The sequence below is a fragment of the Euphorbia lathyris genome, chromosome 4 (assembly GCF_963576675.1).
Source record: "Euphorbia lathyris chromosome 4, ddEupLath1.1, whole genome shotgun sequence".
Lineage (NCBI taxonomy): Eukaryota > Viridiplantae > Streptophyta > Magnoliopsida > Malpighiales > Euphorbiaceae > Euphorbia > Euphorbia lathyris.
The window spans coordinates 3,163,581-3,187,500 of NC_088913.1; the positions used below are offsets into that span (position 1 = coordinate 3,163,581).

The window sequence follows — 23,920 nt, forward strand, 5'->3', positions numbered from 1 at the left end:
ACGATGAGTATGATTCAATGTGGGGTGGTGGCGCAGTTGGCTAGCGCGTAGGTCTCATAGCTGAGAGTAATCCTGAGGTCGAGAGTTCGAGCCTCTCTCACCCTATTCTTTTTTATTTTTTCCAAACCGGGGAGGGTAAATTATAACCGTGGTACTTCAATTACCCCATTCCTTTTTCTTTTTCCCAAATCAGGAAGGGTAAATTATAACCGTGGTACTTCAATTTTCGGTAAGTAGTCTCTCTCACCCCATTCTTTTTTATTTTTTCCAAACCGGGGAGGGTAAATTATAACCGTGGTACTTCAATTTTCGGTAAATAGCCTCTTTCACCCCATTCTTTTTATTTTTTCCAAACCAGGATGGGTAAATTATAACCCTGGTACTTCAATTTTCACTCTTTAATATTTTGTTATTTACACTTTATTTTTGTAAAACCTTAACTTAAATTGATACAACAATATGCTATCAAAAAAAATTGATACAACAATATAGTATTATATAATATAACCTGTTAACTGTTAAAATTAAAATTATAGATAAATTATAATTATGGTATCAAAATTTAGAGCTTAAATTAACACAACAATATAGTATATAGGGATAAAGTGTAAAAATGTTCCTAACGTTTACAATCAGAAGCAATTTTTATCTTTAATGTATAAAATGATGCAATTTTACCCTTAATATTGACATACAAGAGCAATTTTACCTCTAACATTGGCAAGTTAGATCAATTTCAGACATTATCACAAAATACAAATATTTTTTTCTTTGTTCTGCACCAATTGAATATCAGTTAGTTCTAAAAAAAAGATTTCATATTTTTTTGATTTATTAATAAAAATGAAATTTAATATTTATAAATTCGGTAAAATATTTGAAATTATTTTTTCCAATTCGTACAAAAGACAGTATATTTTTTCATTTTTTTTAATTCACGTCTAATCATATCTTTGTGATATGTTACTAATGATGGTAAAATGACGCACATGCGAAGTGTAGATGACAATATTCATTACTGAGAAAACAGTTTGATGCATTATTTCTCAAATTGATCCAATTTATCAATGTTAAGGGTAAAATTGCTCTTGACTACCAACATTAGAGGTAAAATTATACCATTTTAGATGTTAAGGGTAAAATTACTCCTAGCTATAAACGTTTTAGCGTATTTTTGCATCTTATCCCTATATATATGACTTGCTATAACAGTTAACTATTAAAAATGTAGATAAATTATAATTATGGTACCAAAATTTAGCATAAAATTTAAACCGCAAGTTTGAACAAATAAAGGGTAGTGCAGTTCGCCAAACAGTGTATTATTAAAATATAATAACTAAACATTATATTAGGTATGGATGGCAACGGGTAGGGTACCCGCGGGTAGTACCAATCTCAATCCCAAACTCTTATCCTTTTATTTTTTAATTACCTGTACTCTTCCCATTACTCTAACGGGTATATGTTTCCCATACCCTTCCTATTTAATTTACGGGTACCCACGGGTACTCTTACCCGTTAAGAATCAATAAATAAAATAAAAAATATTACAAATTTAATAAAGTATAAATTTAATAAATCATCGATTTAAAAATTGAACAAATTGAACTTTAATCAATAAAAATAAAATAGTTTAGTGGTATCACTTGATGGTTAAAGACCAAAAGGTTAGTATTCAAATCTCACATTTTACATCTAAAACACAATAATATTTTTTAATATATAAAATTTTATGATGGGTAACGGGTACCCTGGGGGGTCTTCCCATACCCGTCCCATTACCCTCACGGGTAATGGTTTTGATCTCATACCCGTTTTATACCCTTTTATACAGAGTACGGATAGTCTCATTAGAATCGGATAGTGTCGGTTTCCCGCGGGTAGAGTACCCGTTGCCATCCCTAATATTAGGTAAAAAAATGTAAATACTGATAGTTTAGTTACCTAAAATTTGACGGAAACGTTTTTTGAGAAATGTAAATTTAGGATAATGTATAAAATGGTACAAATTTAGCACTATCGTTTTCAATCAGTCAATTTTAGTCATATGTTATCATAAAAAATTATTTAACTGTTATTTAAATATCACACCAGACTTTTTAAACAAGTTTATCGATAAACATGAACTGATTCATACATTTTTTATTGGATTATTTGTAACTATATTAGTAACACAATTAAATATTTTTGAAACTTTGATAAAATAAATTGTGTTAACTATTTAGAAGGTACAATTCGATAATAAAATAACAATCAAATTGGTGTTTTTAAATTTTCGGCAACATACTTAAAAACAATAGAGTTAAATTTTTACAATTTCGTATGTCAAAGCTAAATTTACCGTTCACTAAAAACATATATTTCCTTATTTTCAAACAAACAACTACATTTTAGCGTCAAATCCTCTCCAAAAACTGAAAAAAAAACTTCTTTCTTCTTTCTTTCTCATTCCTTTTTTTCTATCAATCTTCCTATTTTGTTAATCTACTTCAAGGAAGACGAAGGATCTTCCTTCTTCCTCCTCACACCGGGTTAGATTTTTGTAATTTTTTATTGCTTTTTTAGCCTGTGTTCATATATTTCTTCGAAACTCTTTATCCGTCTGAATGTATCTGCTCTCTATTATTCTATCGTTTATACTTTTTCGGATTTAGCAAGAGCGGAAATGGTTTATCTTATCCGTAGATCAATAAATCTACGTGGTTGCAACAAAAAAATGACTCAGATCCGAATATTCGGAATGGTCTAAAAGATGAAGTTTGGATTGCAGATGTCTTTCTACAGATTTGGATTAACGAAGAATATATTGTTGTTTTGTGTTTTTTGTGCCTTTTATGGGTTCTTTTTGCTCTTTGTAGTCATTTTCATCCCTTTGTGAATGTTGTATTTGCTTTAGTCTGTAATCATCTGAGGTTTTATTCTTTATATTTTGCTTGTTGTACTCCTTCATTTTTTATCTAATGAAATTACAAGCATTTTTCTCAATATATATATATATATATATATATATATATATATATATATATATATTTAGTATTTTTCATATATTCTTGGATAATATTTATTAAGTTCTTCAGTTATAAAAACAAATATTCTTTTATTTTTATTTTTATTTTTATTTTTATTGTTGAAAGTTAAAAACGCAAATTTTTAAAATTTAAGAGATAAAAAATATATTTGTGCTTTGACATATAAAAATATAATTTAACTTTACTCTACTTAAATTGAAGTCTCATAAATAAATAAATAATGTTTTCTTTATTGAAATACTCCCTATTTAAACTTTAGCTTTTCTTTAAAAGGATAAGGTGCAAAAATACCCCCTAACATTTACGTCCAAGAATAATTTTACTCCTAACATTTAAAATGATGCACTTTTACCTCTAACGTTGGCAGCAAAGGGCAATTTTACCCTAATATCGGTAAGTTGAGTCAATTTCACACATCATTATGCAACACACATGTTTTGTTTGTTATTTTACACCAATTGCAAATATATTGTTTCCAAAAAAAAAATCATACTTTTTTGGATTTAATAATTGAGTTATAGATTAATATTTTTAAATTTGGTGAAATATTTGATTTTTTTTGTCCAACTCGTACAAAATACATTATATTTTTTAAATGTTTTTCGATTTTTTCACGTCTAATCATATGTTTGTGGTCTATTACTAATTAGTGATAAAATAACACATATATGAAGTGTAGATAGATGACAAAATTTATGATCGAGATGACAATTTCATGAGTTGTTTCTCAAATTGACCCAACTTATCAATGTTAGGGGTAAAAATTAAAATTATTCCTGGCTGTAAACGTTAGAGGTATTTTTACACCTTATCATTTCTTTAAACGAGAACTTCAAGAAAGAATTATATCGGTAGCCAACAAGAAATCAATAAAATAAAGAGTTAGAGACCAATAAAAAGGAGTATTCCACCGAACGGCCCAAGCTATGATATGAGCAACGTAGTTTGTCTGTCTAGAAACAAAGCTAAACTTACATCTTTCAATACGGTTAGAGGTGAAGCTTGGATCAAATTACACAATATTTTGCCAACGGTAAGGGAAATCATAAAGAGAATCCAAGTACACATCATCAATACACAATCATCGAAGAACCTCGTACCTTTTTTAAAGGCGTAATATCTTGGCTCAAACTTTAAGTGTGTTTTAAACGTTCAAAAGTTTTAAATGACTCCTTATTTTTACCTAATTACATTCAAACTTCTATTTTTCAATAGAGTTTGTTTCAAAGGAAAATTATGGGATGCTTCGCCAGGTGTCAAAGTGATCGTCACGTGTCAAAAGGAAAATGTTAAAATAATTACAAACTTTTAAATGTTTACGGTGCAATTGAGGTTCTGAGGTTATTGAATGTAATTGGATAAGATTGGAGGGTTATTGAATATAATTGGACAAAAATAAAGGGATAATGATTCTAATTGGATAAAAATATGGGGGCTAGTGAATTGATTGGACAAATATAGGTGCCATTTCAAATTTTTATAAGTTCAGGGGTTTTGGAGCAATAACAGGGGAATAGATGTATTAAGCGTTTCTTAATACTCGAAACCAAATCAAACAGTTTCTGTCAGATCATAATACATCAAAGGAAAACACAAACTGAATCAAATTGGGGTGGTGGCGCAGTTGGCTAGCGCGTAGGTCTCATAGCAATAGAGTGATCCTGAGGTCTCGAGAGTTTGAGCCTCTTTCACCCCATTTCTTTTTCTCCCTTCTTCCTTTATATATAGATCAAGTTTGACGATTTTACCCCTTTTTTTCCTTCTTCCTTTATATAGATCAACTTTTTCTCCCTTCTTCCTTTATATATAGATCATTTATATATAGATCAAGTTTGACGATTTTACCCCTTTTTTTCCTTCTTCCTTTATATAGATCAAGTTTGACGATTTTACCCATTAATAATTAATATGTTTTTTAATATTTTTCAATAAATTTTTGGATTTTAACAAATTCTTCGGTTTGGCGATTTTACCACATGAATCATTAATATTTTTCGCATAAAACTTTGGATTCTTTTTCTCCCTTCTTCCTTTATATATAGATCAAGTTTGACGATTTTACCCCTTTTTTTCCTTCTTCCTTTATATAGATCAACTTTTTCTCCCTTCTTCCTTTATATATAGATCAAGTTTGACGATTTTACCCCTTTTTTTCCTTCTTCCTTTATATAGATCAAGTTTGACGATTTTACCCATTAATAATTAATATGTTTTTTAATATTTTTCAATAAATTTTTGGATTTTAACAAATTCTTCGGTTTGGCGATTTTACCACATGAATCATTAATATTTTTCGCATAAAACTTTGGATTCTTTTTCTCCCTTCTTCCTTTATATATAGATCAAGTTTGACGATTTTACCCCTTTTTTTCCTTCTTCCTTTATATAGATCAACTTTTTCTCCCTTCTTCCTTTATATATAGATCAAGTTTGACGATTTTACCCCTTTTTTTCCTTCTTCCTTTATATAGATCAAGTTTGACGATTTTACCCATTAATAATTAATATGTTTTTTAATATTTTTCAATAAAATTTTGGATTTTAACAAATTCTTCGGTTTGGCGATTTTACCACATGAATCATTAATATTTTTCGCATAAAACTTTGGATTTTAATTTCTTCAGTTCTTAAAAAAAGGGTTAAGGTGCAAAAATACCCCTAACATTTTGGGTCAGGAGCAATTTTACCCCTAACGTCTAAAATTGTGCAATTTTACCCCTAACGTTAGAAGTCAAGAGCAATTTTACCCCTAACGTTGATAAATTGGGTCAATTTGAGAAATAATTTATCAAACTGTCTTCTCGATCATGAATCTTGTCATCTACACCTCGCACATGCGTCATTTTATCAGTAACAAATCAGAAACATATGTTGGGATGTGAAAAAAAATAAAAATAATATATACTGTCTTTTGTACGAATTAGACAAAAAAAAATTCAAAAAATTCACTGAATTTATAAATATTAATCTCCAATTCTATTATTAAATTACAAAAGCATGAAATCCTTTTTTTGAGAACGAATTGATATGAAATTGGTGCAAAATAAGAAACAAAAATATATGTGTTTTATAATAGTGTCTGAAATTGATACAATTTATCAACGTTAGGGGTAAAATTGCACCATTTTAGACGTTAGGGGTAAAATTGCTCCTGACCCAAAACGTTGGGGGTATTTTTGCACCTTAACTCTAAAAAAAAAGTTCTTCAGTTATAAAAAAAAATATTCTTTTATTTCGTAAATATTTGGATTTTAATAAGTTCTTCAGTTATAAAAAAAATGCAAAAATAATCCTAATGTTTTGGGTCAAAAGCATTTTTACTCCTAACGTTTTGGGTTAGAAGCATTTTTACCACTAACGTTTAAAATTATGCGATTTTACCGTAACGTTGGAAGCGAATAGCAATTTTACTTCTAACATTGATAAATTTGATAAATTTGACAAATAATTTATCAAACTGTTTTCTACGTCATGGATATTATCATCTACACTTTATATGTGCGTCATTTTATTAGTAACAAATCACAAACATATATTGGGATGTGAAAAAAAATATACTTTTTTTTGTACGAACTGGTCAAAAAAATTAAAAAAAATTATCGAATTTATAAATATTAATCCTCAATTCTGTTATTAAATTATAAAAAAACATGAAATCATTTTTTTAAAATGAATTGATATGCAATTGGTGTAGAATAAGGACAAAAATATCTGTGTTTTATAATAGTGTCTGAAATTGACCCAAATTATCAACGCTAGAGGTAAAATTGCTCTTGGCTACCAATGTTAGGGGTAAAATTGCACCATTTTAGACGTTAGGGGTAAAATTACTCCTGACTGAAAATGTTAAAGGTATTTTTACACCTTAAACCTTTTATTTTTATTTGTTGAAAGTTAGTAGTACAATTTTTTAAAATTTAGGAGCTAAAAAATATATGGAATAAAATGTAAAAGTACTCCAAATATTGATAGCTATGAGTAATTTTATCTCAAATATTTAAAATAATGCAATAATCACCGTTAAAAAACAAGGCCGTCTAGGCGTTTGAAAATGATGAGTGTCGAATTCACCAAAAATAAATTACCTATTCTTGGAATCCAAAAACTGTAGTAAATATGGAGTAGGGTCGAATCCACATAGACTGATAGAATTATAACTTTTCAGAATTAACAATTAAAAGTAAAAGGGGGGGTTTTGGTTTGTAGAATGAAATAAATAGAAAATAATAAATAATAATAAAATAGGAGAAAAATTAAATAGTTGAGAAATATATATGAGAAAGATTCCAGCTAGAGGTTAGGTTTGAGTCTTGAATTGAACAATTGATCATCGATCATAGAAAATATAAATTTCAACCCTTCAAATAAATTAGCTATGGTTATTAAAAAGCATTAACAACCTATCTCCTCTTACCGATTGGACAATTAAGAAAAACTCATTAATTTTCCCTAATCAATTAAACAGTTCCAAACAAGCTTCGGAATTTAATTTGATCGAAAGCATTAAAGTATGAAAGAGATACCAATTCTACTCAATAATCACTAAAGCAGGATTATTTAAAGCATATCAATTACATTCACAACATAGGTTAAAAGCTTGTCCGCAATTAACTATGTTATTTGCTACTTGCATTAGATAAATTAAACGATTACGTATTTAAACATCTAATTAGCAAAACGATTACAAGTAAATAATCAAATCAAGGATTCAATTAAATCATGCAATACGAACAAGAACAGAATAGAAATTGATTACTTGGAATATATGAAAAAGATTTAGTACAGAATGATCTCCCAACTTTGATATTTTTTATTGTTATCTATGTGTGTCTTCTTTGTGTGTCTGTGACCTTCCTCTCTTTTTATAGCTTTCACAATTGTGCCTCTTGGCTTTCAGGAGAGGGAAAAACTGACTTTTATTAATTCCTCATAAAAATATTAAGAGAAACTCTCCTTTAGAATTAAACTCTAAAAGAAACTCCCTTTAGGATTAAACTCTAATTAGGACTATTTAAGAAAATCCTAATAGAGTTAAAATCTTATAAATATTATATATGTAAAGAATCTCATAACATAAGTCATCAATTCTCCATTAAATGCTCATTGATCCACAGGCATAGGTTAGGACAGATCATCATTTGAAACTCCTTTTCAGCACATGACTTGACAAGTTTCTTCAAATTCTCTTTAAACTCCATAGAATCACCATTTTAACCATCAATTTGAAATTGAGTCTCAAAAATACCTACAAAACAGAAAACAAGGTAAACTTGCACCTAAACAACAAAACTAAAACTAAACCCTAAGGAATTGAGATATAAAAACATGTATAAATATGGAACTATCAGAAAACGATAATTCGTCCTGATTTTCTTTGATTAGTCCCTCTGGCATTTTTTTTTAGTCCATATGCAATTTTTAGCCGTTTGGTCTCAACCTAGGCCACCCGGGCGTTGTCTAGACACCGCCTAAGCGACGATAACTAAAAGCGTTTTTTATTAAAAAAAATTTGTTTTATTGTTATTCATTTTTTAATATTATCGTGTAGTTATTCGTGAATTGTGTTTATGATTTTCATATATTTTAGTTTAATTCCGTTCTCTACTTAGTTTTATAATATGGTTTAAGATTTTAAGAACATTGTTTCATATCTTTTGGTGAATTATATCACTTGTGAACATTATATTTGATTTGTTTGAGTTGTTTTAGCGACATTATTGTTGAAATGTTGATGTTTGCACATTTTTAAAGATATATGTTATAAATATACGTATTTTTCAATATTAGATAATTTTATATTATTATTTTTATATAGTATAATACTTATTTTAATTGAATTTATATAATAATTTGTTGATTAACAAATAAAAAATACAAAAATACAAATCTGATTAATTCCCGATTAATCATCGAGGCCATTGTCCGCCGAACTAGCGTCTAGCATTCTGTACAACCTTACCCCTGACGTTGACAGTCAATAGCAAATTGATCCATAATGTAGTCAAGTTGGATCGTTTCAAACATTATTATAAAAAAATGATTTTTTTCACTTATTCTGCACAAATTGTCTATCAGTTGGATCTAAAAAATGATTTCACTTTTTTTTTTGTAATTTAATAATAGAAATGGAGCTCGTACAAAATACAAGACAATTTTATAAATTTATATAAAAAAAATCAAGTCTATTCATATGATTGTTATATGTTACTAATGAGTAATAAAATGATAATATGATGCGTAGATGACACGATTCATTACTATAAAATGACAGTTTGATAAATTATTTCTCAAATTAACTAATTTGGCAATGTTAAGAGTAAATTTGCTCTTTATTGCCAACATTAGGGATAAAAATTTCATCATTTTAGATGTTAGTTACTCCTAATTATTAACGATAGAGGTATTTTTACACCCTATCTCATAAAAATATAAATCTAATTAATTCTTAATTAATTTTGATTAATTCTCTAATTAATTCTCAATTAATTTCGATTAATTCTCAATTAATTTCGATTAATTCTCAAGCGTCTTATTTATTTTATTAGTACCAAACGTGTTTTATAACTTTACTAATCACTAACGTAATTTGTTAATAGTTATGCTTTAAATTTTAGGGTAAGATATCAAAATTGGCCTATAGTTTTTGAGAAAGTATCAATTTAGACTATACGTACAAAATAACATTAATGTAGGTTTAATGTTTAAAAAATAGTATCAAGTTGGGATTCGATAGCGGAACGTGACACGTCATTCATATTACTCCGTTAAGTTTTGTCAATTGTACGTGAAGAAAAAAATAAGAACTTAACAGAATCATATAAATGATGTGTCACGTTCCGTTATCAAAATCTAAATTGATACACTTTTTTAAACGTTTAATCTAATTAGTGCTATTTTGTATAGGGCTATAATCGAGCCGAGTCGAGCTTTGGCCTGCTCAAGTTCTGCTCGCCATAAAATTAACGAGCTCGAGCCGAGCTTTGACTTGCTCAAGCTCGGCTCATCTCATTAGAAAATAAACGAGCTCAGGTCGAGCTTGTTTCGAGCCCAAAATCCGATTTGAATTTGGTTATTAAGAAAATTATCTAACCATGAATTGTTTGTGAGTAAATCGTTAATTATATATTATGAAGTTTGCTCACAAATAGCTCATTAATTGTGTACATAAACGTTACATGATCACAAGCAAAGTTCGTGAATAAATAAACAAGATGCTTACAAATAGTTCGTCTATTACTCATTTATTATATTTGTGAACGAACTCATCTAATAGCAAATGAAATAATATTAAATTTAGATATTTGTGAACTAACACAAAACTATATATAGTTTATACAAAACTAAAATTTGCTCATAAATGTTCTAATCGAGTTGCTCGCGAGCTTTCGAGCCGAGCTTTATTCTACTCAATCTCGGCTCGTTTATGAACCGAACCAATAAATCGTGCTCATGAGTGGCTCATTTATAAATCGAACCAAGTCGAGCCAAGCTTTTATCGAGCTGACCACCAAACAATTCATGAGCGACTATTTTACCTTGCCGAATACTATGAGAATGAAGCGTATGACGTGTCGGTTAATCTGAAAATTCTAGAGGGTAAATTACATCAATGACCACTGAACTTTATCCATTTTAACATTATGACCATTGAACTTCAATTCTTAACGGTATGACCACTGAATTTTACATTTTTAACACCGGTGGCCACTCAACTTTAACTAACTCCTCGAAATGACCGTTAACGACCTCAAAATGAAAATATTCAAGAATTAAAGTTGCTCAGAGCGACATTTACTATGAAACCATATTTTTTATTTTAAAAAACCACCTTTTTTGGAATTTTCTCTCTCCTAACCAAACAACACCTAAATGGTCTCAAAACGAAAATTTTCAAGAATTAAAGTTTTTTAAAATATCATTAACTTTTTGAATTTTTTATTTTGAGACCTTTAATGATCGTTTTGAGGTGTTGAGTGGCAACCAATGTTAAAAAGTGTAAAGTTTAATGGTCATACGTTAAGAATTGGAGTTCAGTGGTCACAATGTTAAATGGGTAAAGTTCAATGGCCATGGGTGTAATTTACCCAAATTCTAGATAACACGTGACGTAATGATAAAGTTGCTGTCGGCTCTGTTTTGGGCTAATAATGGCAAACAAGCCCAAATGTGAAATACGAAATTGCAGAACTTCACATTCTCCACACTCTTTTAATCATAAAGTTAGAATCTTTCCTTTCCTTTCCTTTTCCTCAAAAATCCCAGTTCCCTTTTATCTTTTTCTTCAAAATTAAAATCATATATCCGTATATATAATTGAGGAAATTTACACGAAACCCAAAATTCCTTCCTTCCTGCCAAGTTCTCGCTCCCATTCTCTCGATTATTATCCATTAGCGATCTTCTGGGTTTTGTATTTCAATCTTCCTTTTGGATTGGATTCTTAGGGCTTCTGCTTCTTCTCCTCTCAGGATCTAAAAGTCTTTCGGTTTCAATTCAAACCTGGACTCAAACTTATCTCCGAGAGCGACTATGATTTTTGCATAAGGTAACCGTTTTTCTGCTTTGCTACTGCTGATTTTGAGGTTGACTTATGTTAATCTAGTGTGAAGCTTGTTCTTCTCTGCAATTACTTAGTGGGTTTCTGTATTTTTTAGGGTAGTGATTGAAATTCTTCGGGGATTTGTTTGTTTTGATTTATGGTTTCGATTGAATTACTTGAATTTAGCTTTTACTGTTCCATCATCCGACTTGAGATGTTAATCAATTGGTCATGAACCACTCTGAGCAATATTGCCTTTTCTTCTGAGATTCATTTGCAGATTGGATTCTAATTTTTTATTTTGTCCAATTCATCATTTTGCCTTGTGTTGCTGTGAGCTTTTATTTGCCTGCTCAATGTTGTCATATTTGGAGCAAAATTCATATTTCTCAATTGTACAAAGTAGTTTCAGGTGATTTGAGATGTTTGTGTACAGTGTGTATGCAATGTACTCTAGGTAGTATGAAGGCTGCAGAACCGTGGAGTTGGAGCAATTGGCTTCTGTTAATCTAGTTTGAAGATTGTTCTTCTCTGCAATTACTTAGTGGGTTCTGTATTATTTAGGGTAGTGATTAAATTTCTTCGGGAAATTGTTTGTTTTGGTTTATGGTTTCGATTGAATTACTTGAATTTAGCTTTTACTGTTCCATCATCCGACTTGAGATGTTAATCAATTTGCTCATAAACCACTCTGAGCAATATTGCTTTTTTTCTTTCCTCTGAGATTCAATTGCAGATTGGATTCTATTGTTGAAGTCATCATTATGTTACCTGTGGTTGTGTAGAATAGAAATTTCAATGTATTGTGTGCTTCTGCTGCTCTTTTCCTGTTTTGATATGAGCTTTCCTTTTCCTGCTCAATCTTGTCATATTTGGAGCAAAATTCATATTTCTGAATTGTACAAAGTAGTTTCAGGTGAATTGAGTTTTTTACTTTGTGTGTACAGTGTGTATGCAATGTACTCTAGGTAGTATGAAGGCTGCAAGTGTATACAGAAGTCTTGCAGAATCATGGAATTGGAGCAATTGGCTTTAGATTCAAAAAATTTGAGCATGATTTACTTGCTATTATGGCAATAGTGGACCGGGTTCGAGTCTTAGGAGCGGCCTCTTGCCACAAAATTGGCGGGGGAAGACTTGCCCCCAATACACCCTTGTGGTGGGACTCCTCCCCGGACCCTCGCTTAGTGGGGACGCGTAGTGCACCGGGCTGCCTTTTTATGGCAATAGTGGAAATACTTAGTCAATTGATAATAAGGGTGTCAAAATGGGCTGTATTATCTTATCTATATATTCCACACGATTATATATGATATAAATGCAACAAAAATGATAATCTTGTCAAATGGGTCGTGTCAACCGGGTTGTCTGTGCAAATCATGTTCTCGTGTCAGAGATTGATAGCCCTAATTGATAAGCTGTATCTTTAGAGAAGTGATGCGAATATGTGGATCTAATATGCCTCTAAAAATGCAATGGAAACCATATTGGGTCTATTCGAGCATAATTATTGATATCCTAGTGTGTGTATGATTGCATGTTCACATAATAAACTTATGTTGTACTGTTATTGTGGGGTTTTGCATACTAGTTATCCGGTAAACCTTGACGTTGAATCCAACTTTGAATCCAACTTTTTTCTTTGTGCCTGGTTCTTTCTCAAGATAATATTGTCTTCTTATCTAAGTTTTTTCTCAATGCGGGGTGGCTTGTCATGAGAAAAATATCTTAAACTTTTCCCACAAATTTCCAACCTTGAACAAAAAAGAAGGAAGAAAGAATGAAAATAATAATAGTAAGAAAAAAAGAACTTGTTGGAGTTTTTCTTGTTATTTTCTAGAATATCAGGAGCTTTTCTTTTCTATGTGCTCTATGAAGTAGATTTTGCTTTTGGAGATAAAGTTGAGCTCATGATCTGATGGCATTGATATGTACCAAGATAGGAAAAAAGCATTATGAGGTCCCTAATGTTTTCCTTTTTTGTTGATTGAGCCTTTGATCAATTAGAATTGTATGCATTAATCCCTTGGTGACTTGAATATAAAACTCGGTTAACAGAGTGTTATTCATTTCATATGCATTTGGAATTTGCGTTTTTAGAAGTTAGAAAAAGTTTTTTATATGCCTATTACACCCTAGCCCCCGATACTTGTCCAAAAAAGTAAATTGCCCCATATACTTTGAAAACGTGAACTTGCTTAAATTGACCTATTGACCCCTAAAATCCACATGGCAGAGAAGAGGAGATTTTGTACAAGTTGAAGTGCTTACACTTTAAGCAAGTTCAGGGGTTAATAGGCCCCTTTAGAGAATCAATAGGTTCCTTTAAGCAAATAGCAAGTTCAGGGGTAAATAGGACTTCTTTATAAGTAGGGGGCATTTGAATTTTTTGGACAAGTACAAGGGGCTAGAGATGTATTAAGCCTTTTTTATATGTTTGATATGGCTATATAGAAACTGTAAAAACCATATTTCGAATTGTAAAAAATATAATTTCAAATGCACGCACTTATAACTAGATTAGATATTCACAACTAACTAATTAAGCAAGGACCTAATATGTGCGATATAATTGATCGGGGGCTCAATCCACAAAAATTGAAAAGATCAAAGACTTAAAGATGCTTTTTTCCAAGGTACAACTTCATTGATTTTTGGATTGTGTTAAACCAACTATAAGTCAGTAGATCGTATTTGCTGCACTTAGCCAGTCATCTACTATTGCAAATTTTCTTTGTTAACATAGTTATTAAAGGCGCGCCTCGGCTAAGGCTCCAGCCTTAGCGCCTCTGGCTGACAGAGGCGGGGGCTGTCAGCCAGGCGCGTGCCTTAGTGCGCCTTGAGCCAGGCGCAAGGCTTCATTAGGGGGTAAAATGCTTATCAAACTAGAGGAGTAGGAAAAAATGTTGCAAGTGCATCTAGTTCAAGTGTTAGGTCTAAGGCTAAGGCGAAAGATAAGGGTAAAATGCCTTTTATAGATGATGAGTACATTGATGAGGAAGGTGACAATGATGATGAGATTGAGAACCTTATTCAAGAAGCATATGATGATGGGAGTGATGATGATGATGATTATAGTTCCGATGAAGATTAGGAAGGAAGACTAGGAAGTTAAAGATTAGTTGTTTTCTAGAGTCAAGAAGACTATTAGTGTTTTCTTTAGTTTTAACTTTTAAATCGGAATTATGAGTTTATGATTATGCCTTGGTAGTTAACTAGAACCTAACTCATGCATTTTATGGTTTTATTGTTGGTATTTTGACTATTTGTGATTATTTGTGACTATTTGTGACTAGTATTATGAATTTATGATTTTTTTTTTGCGCCTCGTGTTGCTCAGGCGTGCGCCTTAAGTAGCGCCTTGCACCATTAATAACTATGTTAACTTGCAAATTCATGTTTTACTACTGGTTAAGTGCTAAATGTAAATAACTTAAGACGTCTAGATGGATTCGGCCATCTGTAGTTTCAAGTTGCATCAGGATCAAGTTTTTTTAAGGTGAATGAAGAGCATCTTTGTATTTTTAGTAAATTTGTATTTTCTTCTGGACATGTGCAGGAATCTATTAGTTGTCTTCTTTAACAATAAGTGATGGCTAACGCAAATACATCAACATCAATGGTGCTTTCTGAGCCAACCGAACAAAGGGCATTGATTTCAGCTGAACCACACATGAACACAGTCCAACCTCCATTAAACCTGCAAAATAGAAGCTGTTTAGATGGTCCTGTGGCCATCCTTTGGGACATTGAGAATTGCCCTGTTCCAAGTGATGTCCGTCCCGAAGATGTAGCTGGTAATATCAGAATGGCCTTGCGGGTGCATCCAGTAATCAAAGGTGCTGTTATGATGTTTTCTGCATATGGTGATTTTAATGCCTTCCCTAGGCGACTCAGAGAAGGCTGCCAAAGAACTGGTGTTAAACTCATTGATGTTCCGAATGGCAGAAAAGACGCTGCTGACAAGGCTATTTTAGTTGACATGTTCCTTTTCGCCCTTGATAATCCACCGCCTTCTTCCATCATGCTTATATCCGGGGATGTTGATTTTTCTCCAGCGCTTCACATTCTTGGTCAACGCGGATACACTGTAATCCTTGTTATCCCTTCTGGGGTCGGTGTGTCATCCGCCTTGTGCAATGCTGGCAAGTTTGTTTGGGACTGGCCTAGTGTAGCTCGTGGTGAGGGCTTTGTTCCCCCAATGAAGTCTTTAATCCCTCCTTATGCTGGACCAGCTGAAATTGCGGGGTATCTCACGGGAGGCCATGTAAACAACAACCTTGACGGTCAAACGGAAGAAGAGGCCATTGTATACAGAGGACTTTCACAAAGCTATTATAACGCAAGAGATTTCTCTTTAATATCGCAGTCTCTGTCAGAATATAATTGTAGTTCTTCAATAGCGATGCCTTATTTCCCCACGAGCATGAGGTCTCTGAGTCTTCCATCTGGTATGAACGAAGTTGCATCAGGTTCCATTTCGTACGACGAACAGTATCAATCTACTATGTGGGTACAGCCCGGGGACATAAATGGGTTGAAGTTACAGCTGGTAAAGTTGCTTGAACTTTCGGGAGGCTGTATGCCTTTTACACGAGTTCCTTCCGAGTATCAGAAGTTATACGGACGCCCTCTTTATGTGTCAGAGTACGGGGCATGCAAACTGGTGAATCTTTTCATGAAAATGAGTGATGTATTGGCAATAGACGGAAAAGGGCAAAAGAAATTCGTCTACCTTCGAAACTGGAAAGCCTCCCGTAGCGCACCTCCTATAATTTTGGCAAGGAGAGACAAGAAAGGAAAAGGTACAAACGAGGACGGTTTGGATACCATGCCAGCCGGCGGATCCTCTGATGAGTTCTCCGACGAGGAAAGGATGGTCGTTGAGGAACAGGAGGACAAGAAAAATCAATGTAAGACTAGCACCGAGCAAAATCTTGAGCAATTCAAGCTCGAGTTACAGGAAATTTTAGTAAGCTATTCCTGTCGAATTTTCCTGGGTTGTTTCGAGGCAATATATCAGCAACGATACAAGAAACAACTGGATTATCAAAGCTTCGGTGTTCATCAACTGGAGGAGCTTCTTAATAAGGTAAATGATGTTGTTATCTTGCACGAAGAACCAGTAAGCCAGAGGAAATTCCTGGCTGCGGTCGGTGGCTAGTGAGAGTAAGTAGCCAAAAATCTTCCAAACTTCTGCGTTTTTCGCTTGCACAATGTAGACTTTGTCATGTTAGTTTCATAAATGGCGGAAGAGGCTGGATCACAGTTGTAAGTTTTATAAAAATACGTGTCCGGCATGGATCAATTCTTGTTTTTTAAAATCTCCATGTATGCCTCTTCTTCGCCTCTGTCATCGTGACTGATTAAAACACTAATGTTTAGTATCTAACAAGTCGTTCCTCCACGTGTGTCGAACGTGATCCACGACGTTATATAGATGGTTAATCTTGTACTTTAGAGATCTGAAAAAAGAAGAAAAAAACAAGTCTTTAGATATTGTTTGTAAAATTTTGAATACAAACTGGAGTTGTTTTTTAGTGTATTTGTTTGACAGAAAGTTATAGACAACATTGTATTGCTTGTGTTTAATTTCTTTATTCATTCAAGTTTTATATCTTATGTTGCACGGAAACGGAAACTTCACATCAGTAGCGTACTTGTGTTTCGTCTCCATTTCAGAAACAAAAACATCGAGAAACCAGTACGGCACACTTTCGCGCTCGTATAGGAACGTGTTTCTGGTTTAGCAAACTGTTTCCGCCAGTAAACACCATTCCAATTCCATTCCAATTCCGAGTAGAATTTTACAATTGAAACTTCTTCTTTAGCTCAAACATCCGAATTGATGATAATTCTCATCCCATAATATTATGGAACTGATAAATTGTTCACTTTCAATGTTTATGAACAATGTTTACATTTTTAATATTTATAGATTCCTCGTGAATGTCTTCCGGTGTTCGTTACTTGCTTCCGGTGTTCGTTACTTGCAACATATCTGATCGTTAGATCCCCTTGAATTCCTCCTTTTTGGTTATTTCAAACTTGAGAGAGAATGAGCGACAAGCTGTTTGATAAAATGTCCGGTTGATCGGACTAATGGATACCACATTTAATGTTCTTAAGCTTAAAACATATGAGTTGTCGTATCATATAGTCGTGATATGTTATTTATATATTTTAACATTATTATATATGAAATAAATCCAAATATAATCGTGTCAAACGGATAGTCTCTATGAGTTATGTCTACGAATTGTGTATCTTATATATGTATAGACTTGTAGTTCAAGTAGTGTCCATAGCTCTTTTGCTAATGAGAGTTAGTCCGAGTGAAAGGAGTTGATACCGTGCACTTATCAGGTTTCGAATGCTTGGATATGTTTAACTCTCTTTCGTTAAATCCGGTAGTAATTTTCTGATATTTGACGACAGATTTAGTTTCTTGATATTAAATTTAAATAAAAATTCTATAATTTTTTTTTGATGTTCAGATTCTCAGCTCAATGATATTCTTTTTTTGCTCCTGCAATTGCAGACACAATAGGACTTGTAACGACATGAGTCCCCGTAACCTCATTCCAGCTCAAAAATCCGTAATTCCCGAAATAATCATTCTGTTGAATCAAACCATCAGCTTCCAAATTGATCTCAACTGTCAAATTAAACTCCGCACTGCTATGTTTTCCCCGAAAACTTAGCACCGAAGGTTGCACGACAGCTTTCATTCCCGGAGGGAGTTCCACCACCGCATTATAAACCGAATCAGTATCTACCACGTTCGTTAACGTTCGCCTGAATGTCAAGGTCGTCGTGTTCGTGTCATTCAAGGTGATCATGAAAGACGGGTAATTAAGATCCAAACTAGCACGACTACAAGTATAATTCGATGTTCCGATTATAATCTGAATTTGCTTGCTCGTGTAGTTCAATGCGCATAAATAGTCGATGTAATATTCCACCTGAACATCATAAACTAGCCCCGGATCCATCGCTTTGTTCGGATCCAAGTGCCCTGCTCCGAAATCGAGAGGCGTAGAAGCAACGCCATTGACCATATCTGTGATTATACCATTTGTGTTGTCCTTTACATAAGCTGTAGTCATCATTGCTGATCGAATCGCGGCTGAGCTCCAGTCACGGTGCGCGGCTTTGAGTAACGCAGCTATACCAGCTGCGTGCGGGCATGACATTGATGTGCCGGAGATAATAGCATAATCTGTCGACAAATAGTCGCCTTCGTGAATCGGTGCAAAGGCTCTATTAGGAACCCAAGCTGCCAAAATATGATACCCTGGAGCTAATATATCGGGTTTCAGAATCCACGGTGATATTAAATCGGGTCCTCGCGAGCTAAAATAGGCGACCTTCGGAGCTGGTTTAGCGCCTAATATAGTTTTTCCAAATGCAACACTAACCGTTGCATTTGGTGTGTTGCGTATATAATTCTTAATCGAGTCTCCATCTTTTGTATTCACTAGAACAATCGGCTGAGAGAAGTCGTCAACATCTCCGAATTCCCCGTCATTTTCGCTGAAGATAGCTCCGACAGCTCCTGCAACGTCCCGATCAGATTCTTGTCGAAACACCGATGATTCATTATGGTCACAGAAAATAAATTTGCCAGCAACTTCTTTGGGATCTAACGAGCCCCATTCGCATAGTTCCTTGTTTCGATTTCCATGTCCGAAATATAAAGGAACCCTCAAGACCAACAAATTTTCCGGATAAAAGGATTGTCCGGTCACGGTGATTATTCCATCCCCGAGTGTAATTTGCGCTCCGAACTGGCGATCAATCGTTCCCGCACCAACTGTTGTTAGCCACGGAGCTCCATTGAGGATGGTGTATTTGTTCGGGCCGTCATTTCCAGCTCCACATATAACATATATCCCTTTTTTCATAGCGGCAAATGCTCCTATAGCGATTGGGTTCTCGAAGAAGGGTGTTTCGTCGAAACCCAACGACAACGACATGACATCCACGCCATCTTCTATCGCTTGATCCATGCCCGCAAGCACATCAGTTGCTGCAGCGTCGTAATCATCGTAATCGCTATAGAATATCACTTTATACATGGCTATCCGAGCTAATGGTGCCATACCTCGAGCTGTTCCTCGACCATACCCGAAATAATCAACGTTTTGCACCCAGTTACCCGCGGCTATCGATGATGTATGCGATCCATGACCGTAGTAATCTCTCGGAGAATCATAATCGTCTGTCGTTGAAATATTTAGTCTATGTTGCTTCATCCCTTGGCTAAACTTCCGAGCCCCTATAAGCTTTTTGTTGCAATGAGACGCGTTGAACTCTACTCCACTCTCGCATATCCCACGCCAACGTTGAGGCACCGGAGGCATGTTTTTGTCATTAAAGCTTTCATTCTCCGGCCAAATTCCTGTATCGAGAACACCGATGATAACATCATCCCCAAACTTACTAGCCGGCCATAATCCATCATTTCTACTCAAACCGAGAAATTTCGATGTGTGAGTAGTATGAGGATGGCCAAATGATTCGGGATACGTAGCAATATGACTTGGCAATTCTGCTAGTTTGTCAAGGTGAGTTTGTGATAGCACCGCGCTGAATCCATCCATCACGTGCTTGTAAGTGTAGAGGTGGACCGGAGGTTTGTCGTCTAATAATGACAACGATGACAATGTTGACGTGTACCAATCATGGTGGGATGAGAACGAAGGTGGCATTGACGATTTGTCCATGTGGACGATATAGGCGCGACGGTCATCGTCAGCGTATGATGACTTGGAAATTGAAAAGAGTAACAAAGTGAACACAAATTTAGAATGAATGAGATTACCCATTTTACAGGTATCAAATAAGGCCTAATACATATATAATGAAATAAAAAGGCTTAATACATTATTTGCCCCTGAACTTGTCCAAAAAAATTGATTGGTCCCTGAACTTTCAAAGTATCCCGATAATCCCCTCAACTTGCATAAAATATTCCGTTAACCCCCTCAACTTGATAAAATATAATCAATTGATTATTCGGTTGTAAAAAAGTAAGTTAAATGCGGAAGATATATTCCACGTATTTTATGCAAGTTGTTACATAATTCAAAAATAGATTAAAAATGAAGTTATTACTTGCTCAACTATAAAGATGGTCTTCTCTAATATTAGAACCGCATACCCCGATCTTGGTCGTTTTAATTGTTTTAAGACGTGTGTAATAAATTTTCTGCATTTAACTTACTTTTTTTACAATCAAGTGATTAATGGATTACATTTTACGCAAGTTCAGGGGGCTAATTGAATATTTTATACAAGTTCAAGGGGCTATCGAGACACTTCAAAAGTTCAGGAGGCCAATCAAGCGTTTTAGACAAATTTAGGGGGCAAATGATGTATTAAACCAAATAAAAAAATATGGAATCTATTGCATAAGAGGACATTTTATAAATTACAAATAGAAGAAACTTTGCAAGTTTGACAACATTTTTTTATAAAATTAATTTTTAGTGACAGAGGTTTTCTCTTTAGCCGGCCATGGTGTCCTGTCCAGGACTTGTAGTTGTTTGTGTTGTTTCTAGATTAGTCCATGGGCCCGGGTATGCACCCGGTCTGCCTAGGCCCGTGTCCTTTAGATCGGACTTGGATAATGAAAATTGATCGTAGACCCAACCCAATCCAGGCCTGTTAAAGCCCGTCTATTTTTTGGACGGGCTTGGAATCGATAAAAATAGCACGGACCGGCCTGCCGATTGATACTAGGGTAGATTACATAATAGTCATAATTGGGGAATAATTTACAAGTATCTAGACAGTATAAAAAATATTTAATATTTACTTTTAAGTATAACAAATTTATTTAAATGTCATATCTGTTGGTCATTTACATATTTATATATTAAATATTTAATTTTAAGTATAAATTTTATTTTTTATAATTAAAAATTATATATATTTTTAGGTGGGTTTATATGGATTGAGCTTGAGATTTGATTTTTAAATCTGAGTCCAGTCCACTTAAATGAATAGTGACTGAGCTGGATTTGTTTTATATAAAAGTCTGGTAGGTCCGGTCCGATCCGATCCATGGATATGTTTAATTATTTCTGATCTGAAACATTTGTCAGGCTTGTACAATTGATGGAAGAATCTGTAGGGGTTAAATTTAGGGGTGTCAAACGGATTATTGTGTGATAATAGTACTGTAATGTGATATATACAAGGGTAAAGTAAAAAAAAAAAAAAATCCCTGTAAAATTCTTTTATTTAAATGGGGTCCGAGTTTTTCATTTGCAATCAAGAAATGACGGAGATTTTTTGCTTTACTACAAACAAGTACTTCAAAAATTACAACTTTGAGATTGTTTGTTTGGTGAGAAGAGAGTAGAAAAAGTTTCGAAAATAATGATTTTGGAAAATAAAAAATTTGGTTAAGTACTAAACAACTTCAATTTTTGGAATTTTTTATTTTAAAATTGTTAACGGCCATTTATCATCGTTTTGGACAAAACGAAAGCTTCAGTTATATTTGGACAAGAAAAATTTACACATACCAATTTAACAAAACGTGACATAAGTTTTTTTTAAACTTTATTCTATATAAATATAAAAATAATAATCGTATTAAATCGATAGTGTGAATCAGTTGATGCCGTTTAAGTAAGCACGTCATAATCCCTCACTTGTTACTTTAAGTTTGAGGGTAAAGCTTGTTTGGAATCGGGATAATGGATAGTGTAGTGTTGTCGTGAAATTAGATTATCTAAGTTATTTATCGTAATAGAGCAATAGTAGATAGTGCTTGAAATTGTATCTAATTTGATTACATTTAGCCTTTAACTCAATTGATGAAATTTTACCTAATTTAGATGAAGATTTGATGAAACCGTTATCTCATTGACACGTGACAATATTTTGACACATAAACTTCACACGTGATATGTCTTAAAAAAAGCTGTCATATAGATTTACTTATTTGGAAATAATTATTTAGATTAAAAATAGAAAAATAAAAGATAAAAGATAAATTTCTAAACTAAAATATATTAAGTCCGAATGTTAAATATCGCCACGTGTTAGGGAGATAATGGTTCAATCAACTCTCAAACTACATCCGAATAATTAAAAAAAGGCTTAATACATCATTTGCCCCCTGAACTTGTTCAAAAAGTTTGATTGGCCTCTTGAACTTCAAAAGTGTCCAAATAGCTTCTTGAACTTGTATAAAATGTTCAGTTACCTCCCTGAACTTGCATAAAATGTAATCAATTAATCACTCGGTTGCAAAAAAAAAAAGATTAAATGCGGAAGAATTATTGCACGCGTCTTAAAAAAAGTAAAACGACAAAGATCGGAGTATACAGTTCTAATATTAGAGAAAACAAAATTTATAGTTGAGCAGATAATAACTTCATTTTTAATATATTTTTGAATTATTTAATAACATTGTAAGATGTGTGGAATACATCTTCCGCATTAACTTAGTTTTTCACAATCGAGTGATCAATTGATTACATTTTATGCAAGTTCAGGGGTTAACTGAGCAGTTTGTGCAAGTTAAAAGGACTATCAAGACACTTTGAAAATTCAGGGGACCAATTAAACTTTTTGGGCAAGTTTAGAGGGCAAATGATGTACTAAGCCATTAAAGGACATATATTAAAACGAGACCATTGAGCTATTGCATGAGCCACTCCGTTAGCTTATCGCCGAATCTATTTAACTAAGTAAAAGTCATTTGTAATTAACATTTCCTTGCACGGAACGATTAAGGCTTCAAACTCGGAGTCATCTATAGATGTGAAGAGAATTGCATCCACAACTTGTTTGACATCTGTTTCGAAGACAACTCTTTTGACATTTTGAGTGTGTAGCCATACCATTGCACGTAGCAACGCCTCTGTCTGGCATTCCTTCACCAACGGACAGCAATGCATCTTCTCCGATCTACTCGAGATGAAACAATAAACTATAAGTCTAATAATTATTTTAGGGTATTAGGAAGTTGGGTGACAGATCGGCCATAGGAGTACTCCGGGAGAAAAACCAGGGCAACAAATGTCGAGCATACGACAATGCCGCCCGTTTTCATTTCATGGAAGTCCCCGGCAGAGGAAAGGGCTGTAGGTGATGGCGCGTTTTGCTTCTTATCTGGAGAGGGGCGATGAAATCGTTCCTATTGGGTCGTGCGTTGCGTGGCAGCGAGTATAGATGAATAAGGGCGGGCGGCCGGGACCTATTATATTAAATAGGCGGCAAAGCTGAATAGGAAAGGGGCCGAGCTGACTGATGAGTGCCTTTTTTTTTAGCCTTTAGAATTAGTTATTGCCCCATGTACTTCCCTTTCTTTGCCTTTCCGCTCACG

At 33.6% G+C, this 23,920-nt stretch overlaps 2 protein-coding genes and 1 non-coding gene across 3 annotated transcripts; 2 read left to right on the forward strand and 1 right to left on the reverse strand.

Annotated features, from left to right (window-relative positions):
* Positions 1-21: 21 nt before the first annotated feature.
* TRNAM-CAU (transfer RNA methionine (anticodon CAU)) lies at positions 22-105 on the forward strand. The gene is given in 2 exon segments: positions 22-59; positions 70-105. It is a non-coding gene; the product is annotated as a tRNA-Met (tRNA).
* Positions 106-11,227: 11,122 nt separating this feature from the next.
* LOC136226020 (uncharacterized) lies at positions 11,228-17,188 on the forward strand. Its single transcript, XM_066014289.1, has 2 exons — positions 11,228-11,577; positions 15,131-17,188. The coding sequence occupies exon 2, from the start codon at positions 15,164-15,166 to the stop codon at positions 16,733-16,735; it is 1,572 nt and encodes a 523-aa protein (XP_065870361.1). The 5' UTR covers positions 11,228-11,577; positions 15,131-15,163; the 3' UTR covers positions 16,736-17,188.
* Positions 17,189-18,077: 889 nt separating this feature from the next.
* On the reverse strand, positions 18,078-20,402 carry LOC136227021 (subtilisin-like protease SBT3). The gene has a single exon (XM_066015754.1). The coding sequence runs from the start codon at positions 20,400-20,402 to the stop codon at positions 18,078-18,080; it is 2,325 nt and encodes a 774-aa protein (XP_065871826.1).
* Positions 20,403-23,920: the final 3,518 nt, after the last annotated feature.

Coding starts and splice junctions, on each gene's coding strand:
- LOC136226020 (XM_066014289.1), top strand. CDS start 15,164: ATGGCTAACGCAAATACATCAACATCAATGGTGCTTTCTGAGCCAACC.
- LOC136227021 (XM_066015754.1), bottom strand. CDS start 20,402: ATGGGTAATCTCATTCATTCTAAATTTGTGTTCACTTTGTTACTCTTT.